Source organism: Alligator sinensis, unplaced genomic scaffold, assembly GCF_000455745.1.
Source record: "Alligator sinensis unplaced genomic scaffold, ASM45574v1 scaffold565_1, whole genome shotgun sequence".
Lineage (NCBI taxonomy): Eukaryota > Metazoa > Chordata > Crocodylia > Alligatoridae > Alligator > Alligator sinensis.
In genome coordinates, this window is record NW_005842234.1 from 126,971 (window position 1) to 133,370 (window position 6,400).

General features: G+C 43.0%; 1 protein-coding gene across 4 annotated transcripts in view; it reads left to right on the top strand.

Annotated features, from left to right (window-relative positions):
* The window catches only part of BMP2K (BMP2 inducible kinase), a 96,398-nt gene that overhangs the window by 25,295 nt on the left and 64,703 nt on the right, over positions 1 to 6,400 (top strand). For all 4 annotated transcript variants that reach the window (XM_025208509.1, XM_025208510.1, XM_025208511.1 and 1 more), the window contains one exon: positions 1,011 to 1,092. In XM_025208509.1, the coding sequence (XP_025064294.1) occupies positions 1,011 to 1,092 (82 nt within the window). The remainder of the gene's footprint in view (positions 1 to 1,010; positions 1,093 to 6,400) is intronic.

Here is a 6,400-nt window from a genome sequence, read left to right on the forward strand (position 1 = left end):
AAAGACGTGGCGGGCAAGAATTTGAGGGTGCCCTTGGGCCGACTTGGCATGGTGAGGGGGCCGTAAGGAGATCATGGCCCTCCTGAAGGACCCCGCTGTGACGGCTTGTTTTTTCAGGATCCAATTAAGAGCGCTAAGCGGGGGTTGCCTGTATTAAAACAAGAATCTCTGCTTGCTATTTTAAATTCTACCTTTTTGTTTGTTTGTTTATTAATTTTTGCTTTATAAAAATTTCAGTGTGACAGCCTAGATTACAAATAAGAGGAAAAGGCAAAAAGTATTAGAAAGAAGCAAATTTTAGGTGACAATTTTTTAAAGCAAATATTAGGGCTATCATGTCTGGCTGCAATGTCCCACTATATTGTCAGTGATCCATCTACATACAGGTCAGTCGCATCATATGCGCATTTAACTTACGCGAATTCAACTATACGTGGGGTGGGAGTGGGGGCAGAGCTTGAGTTTGCACGCGGTGCTGCTGCTTACCTGGAGGCCCATTATGGTGGTGATGGCCACTGCCTCCAAAACATCCTGCTGTTGCCATGGAGCTGTGCCCGGAGCTGTGTGGCTGGCCGCTGGGTGGCAGTGGCAGTGTGGTGGTGGCTGGGTGGCACGCAGCCATCCCTACCACGATCCCGCGCTGTGCCGCTGCCACCGGCTGCACAGCTCTAAGCACAGCTCTGTGACAGTGGCGGGAGGTTTTGGAGGCAGAGGCAGTCACCACTAGTTAAATCGCTGGCACGATAATACGCGATTTGACTACATGATTTTCGCCTTGCATGCTGACTTCAGAACGTAACCCCCGCGTAAGATGCGACTGACCTGTACAACAGTGAGGGGAATGTAGCAAATTACTCTTGGTGGAAGAAACTTGTAACTGTTTTCTATGCTTGTGAAAAATTAGCATGCAGTAGCTTTTATGAATGATGGGTGATTTTTAAAAGATACATGCAGTTCTGGTGTAAATCTTGTTTTTCATCTCCTTTCCAATTTACTTTACTTATTGCTAGGTATACAACCCTGTCATACAGAGCTCCTGAAATGATTAATCTTTATGGAGGAAAACCAATTACTACCAAGGCAGATATCTGGGTAAGTAAATAATATGTTGTACAATTCTTACAGAGTTGTTTTGTTTTATTAATGGAGAAAATTGCTAAAGGCAAAGTTAACAACTCAGAAAATTAGCCTTTGCAGTAAGTGAGATGGGTAACTTCTTGCAGTAGAAGTATAATGTATATGGGAAATCAATATAGGGAATAATTTAGTATTTTCCTCCAAATAAAATAATTGGGATATGTGACAAGTGCTATGGATTAAAGGAGGTGAGTTTTTGGATAGTTTTTCCTTTTGATCTAGTTTCTCTTCCAAAGTTAGGTGGTTTTCAGTAGAAAACCTGTTCACACCAGAATTAGGCAAGGGCAGAGTACTAAGTTAAGAGCTTCTCTACATTTATACTCGGTTCACTGAATAATATTCAGTTACCACAAAGGACGGTTATTTAGTGTTCTTGGAAAATTGTGTTTAAAATGAAAATACTATGTTTACTGGGTACATAAAATAATCCAAACACTAATTTGAGTATTTGCCAGCTAGATGTTTTGGTCCAAGGAGAAAAGGAAGAGAAAAATTAACGTACTTTTACTACAAGAATATTAATTTGCAAGAAATGACTGGTATAGTTGGCTTAAACTTTGAATTACCGCAACATTAAGAAAATGAATCAACGGTAAAAATGATTGCTGTATCATGAGGTTGAGCAGTTTGCTTGTCCTTGCATGTAATAACTGACGAGGAATTCAGAAGTCTCAAAAGAATGAAGTGGAAAAACTCCTATACATATGGGACATGCCTAATTTGAGTAGACTAGTGAGTTCAAAGGTTCTGCGATGGAATCAATACTAGTTCCACTTACATAATACTCCTCAATACTTAATATAACTACTTATCTGAATTCAGTAGTAGACTTTTTAAAATTCAGAAATCAAGATATTAGTTTCCTCTCTCTTGGTTGATAGCTTTTGTTGTCTCATACTATGTAGTAGTTGCACATTTTGCTGTATCTAGAAATGCTTTATACAGTAAAATCTAGTTAATTTGTTAAAGGCGGGGTGGGCAAAATATGGCCCACGAAGTGATTGTATCCGGCTTGCCAGCAGGTGACCACAAAATCTTGGGTTTCGGCCCATAGGGAGCTAGCGCCTCTGACTGCTAGGTCGTGCATCCTGGCCCTGTCTGCAGCTTACACCAGCTCCAGCCCTGCGCATTGGAAGCAGCGTACAGCTGGCAGTTCTGGGTAGGGATCTGGGCATCTGCCCAGGTCTATAGCTCATGCTGCTGCATCAGCTCAGTCACCTTGATCCCCACTGGGAACTTGCCAGCAGTGTCCACAGCTGATGCTGGTACCTGCCTGGTGTTGCTTCTAGTGCACAAACTGGAGTAAGCTGTGGACAGGGTCAAGAAGCTGTGGATCAGCCTGTGCTGTAGGTGCAGAGAGGGTTTGAGGGAGGGGGGAGAGAGAGATCAGGGCAGTTGCAGGTGGGGTTTGAGTGGGCAGGGAGAGAGTGGCTGGAACTGTAGCTGTGGGGAGGGGAGAGAGATCCAAGCTAGGGCTCTGTTCAAAGCTTAAATATTCAGGGACCTCCTTTGGGAAACCCTGAACAAGTATATAGTGCTGCCAGTTGCCTCTTAAGCAGACAATATTTGAGTTGTTGACAGTTATATACCCTCATCTCTGCCTGCTGTCTCAGTATTGTTTCCACCTTGTGGCACTTACTGAGATTTTCTCAGAAATTGTACTTGCAAATGCAGTTCTTAGCATTTGAGCTTTTCAGACCTAATGCTGCACACAGGTTTCTCACTGTTCTTGCATTTGACATTCCTTAGTATATTGATTACTTCCTAAATTAGCATAGAGGTAGTGCTCAGCATTAGATCACATCACTCTGTATTTGATTGTTAGTTTAGCTACAGTATGTATATTCAGCATTGTGCAGAGCATGCAAGACGATAAAAAAGAGCATGGATTATACATGCAAAGAATTCTCTTGTTAAAGGTAGTGTCAGTATGCATTTATTAGGTTGAAATCATGGTACAGTAGGGGTTTAGGTTGTAGCCGTGTTGGTCTAAGGACATAGGCAGACAAGGTTCCTTGGGTGAATTTGATATCTTTTATTAGACCAACCCAAATAGTTGGAGAACATTTATTAAGCAAGCTTTCGGGTTCAAAAACCCTTCATCAGGCTAAGGAAGTTTCAGCAGTTGGTGTGTGCTCTTCCAGGATGGAATGAAAAGTAAACAAGCCAGGGGCTGGGCTGGGGAGTCAGTTGCCAGGCAGATTATAATGTATCAAAAATCCAATGTCTATGTTTAGTCCATGATCTCTAGTATCCAGGAGGTTGATGAAATGGAGCTCATAGGCTCGTCTCTGGGAAGTGTTGTGTAAATTTCCCTTGAGGATCAGGACTGAGAGATTGGCGAGAGAGTGGCTCTCCTGTGAGAAATGTGCCCCCACCAGTAATTGGGTATTTCTGTCTTTGATGGATTTCCGGTGTGCATTCATTCTGGTGCGCAGTTGTTGTTTGGTCTCTCCTACATATTTTCCATCAGGGCATTTGGTGCATTGGATGAGGTATATTACATTTCTGGAGGTGCAGCTGTAAGATCCTGGGGATGCTGATTGCTCTGTTGTGGGGTGTAGTAATTGTGTGGGTGGTGGAGATGTGTTGGCAGGTTTTGCATTTCTTGTCATGGCATGGTCTGGATCCTTTTGGCGTGTTCTGGGCTTGAGGAAGTTTTGCTTCTGGTGATGAGGTTGGGGAGGTTCGGTGCTTATTTGAAGGCTAGGATGGGTGGCTCTGGGAAGACACTGTGTCAAAGACCTTTTTAAAATCTAAGTAACTAACATCTACTTTTATTCCTTCATCCAAGCATTTTGTGACCCAGTTGTAAAAAAATACCAGGTTAGTTGGGCAGCATCTGCTATGAACCTATGCTGTTGAGCGCCATGAGTGCTCAAACAGTCGCACCAGTGGTTCTGCTATGACTCCAGCTAATTCCCTGAGTACCCTAGGATGAAGATCATCAGGGCCTGTTGACTTAAATACATCAAACCCTTCCAAGTGCCCCTTTACTAGGTCAGTGCTAACAGTTGGTGGGTTGGTATCTATCTTGCGCTTACCTAGAGCCCCATTGAGATGCATGGTTGTATCCATTTCCAGGAACACAGATGCAAAGAAATCATTTAGGAGCTCCACTTCGGCCATATTATCTGTTACCAGTTGCCCTAATCCATCTTGAAGGGGCCCTATGTTACCCTGTGCTTTCTTTTTGCTTCCTATGTATTTAAAGAATGACTTTTTGTTATCCTTAACTTTTGCTGCCAGCCTAAGCTCCATTTCTGCTTTGGCCCTCCTCACTGCCTCCCTGCAAACTCGAGCCAGGTATACTTCTCCTTGGTGTCTGCCCCCTGCCTCCACAGCCTGTTGGCCTCTCTTCTCCTCCAGGCTCTCCTGGATTTCCCTGCTCAAGCAAGAGGGTTTCTTCGCTCTTTTGCCCCACTTAATGTGTACTGGGATGGCCCCTTTTTGTGCCTGCAGGATCAATCCCTTGAGAAACGCCCATCTTTCCTAAGCTCCCATCTCTCCGATGCTTTTGCCCATCAGTCCCTCCCTAACTAATCGCCTGAACTTGTTGAAGTTGCCCCAGGATCTTACAGCTGCACCTCCAGAAATGTAATATACCTCATCCAATGCACCAAATGCCCTGATGGAAAATATGTAGGAGAGACCAAACAACAACTGCGCACCAGAAGGAACGCACACCGGAAATCCATCAAAGACAGAAATACCCAATTACTGGTGGGGGCACATTTCTCACAGGAGAGCCACTCTCTCGCCAATCTCTCAGTCCTGATCCTCAAGGGAAATTTACACAACACTTCCCAGAGACGAGCCTATGAGCTCCATTTCATCAACCTCCTGGATACTAGAGATCATGGACTAAACATAGACATTGGATTTTTGATGCATTATAATCTGCCTGGCAACTGACTCCCCAGCCCAGCCCCTGGCTTGTTTACTTTTCATTCCATCCTGGAAGAGCACACACCAACTGCTGAAGCTTCCTTAGCCTGACGAAGGGTTTTTGAACCCAAAAGCTTGCTTAATACATATTCTCCAACTATTTGGGTTGGTCTAATAAAAGATATCAAATTCACCCAAGGAACCTTGTCTGGTACAGTAGGGTGCTTGCAGATGTTGAAAAAACCTGGCACTTCGCATTAAACTTGGTGCATAACTCTGAAAGATGATAACACTAATGTTCTGTTTTGTTCAACTGAACAAAGCATGTAAGTCCCTTTAAGTCACCTGGGATATAAGCAAATGTTTATTATTAAATATTTTTTTCAAAACATTTAGGTGCTTATATCAATATCTGTTTGCTTAACCAGGGCTATAGGTGGTAACATTTAATATCATTTTCCCCCTTGGGAAGGAATACAGTTTATAGTCTTATTTTTTGTGGGAATAAACATTTAATGAGTTGCATAAAATAATGGATTTGCTCCATAGTATGTACAGCTGCCATCAGATAAGCAACAGGTTTTTTTGTTTGTTTGTTTGTTTTTTAAAAAGCCATTACAACTACTGTTTCACAGATGGGGTGATATTTATTGTTCACTTCTTTGCAGTGTATTTTGATTACTTGACTGGTCTGTACCAACTGGCTTTTCTATTTCTAATACTCATTTATTTGGGCAGAGTCTGGCCATTTCTTTTTCTAAGCTATTCTGTATTCCAAAATGAATTAACTTGTTTTACAAAAGGGGCAAGGGTTTGGTGTCAGGTGGGTGGGCTGCCTTATGTCATGGACAGGGTGGAACTTCTGGTTCCAAGACTGCAACCCTCCCCCGACCTCCAAAGGTGTACTTCTGTGCCAAGGGGAGGGACTTCTGGTGGCAAAGGTCAGGGGTTAGGGGGATGGGACTTCTGGTTCCAAAATGGTGGCTAGGAGGTGGGGCATCTGTCAAGGGGTGGGGCTTGACAAGGGGCATACCCTTGTGGCCTGATATAGCTCACCAAAACTCATTAAGCCTCCCTCCAACCAGAATCATTGCCCAAACTTGCTCTTAGGGGCTTGGTAATGACCAGGGCTCTTGGTTTTTCTCTGCTTAAAAATATAAAATTCTCTGATTAAAAACCCCAAATCTGCATTTTTCTCTGATTTAAGATGAAATCGCCCTCTCTTGCCCTCTAAAATATAAATTTTATTTTTAATAAAATAAATTTAAATACCTATATATTTTGGTATTTGATTTTGGTTCTTTGATCATAGAAAATCAGAGCTCTCCCGACCCCTTTGCTTTCAAGGATATGGGTTCAGCTGCAGCTGTGCCAC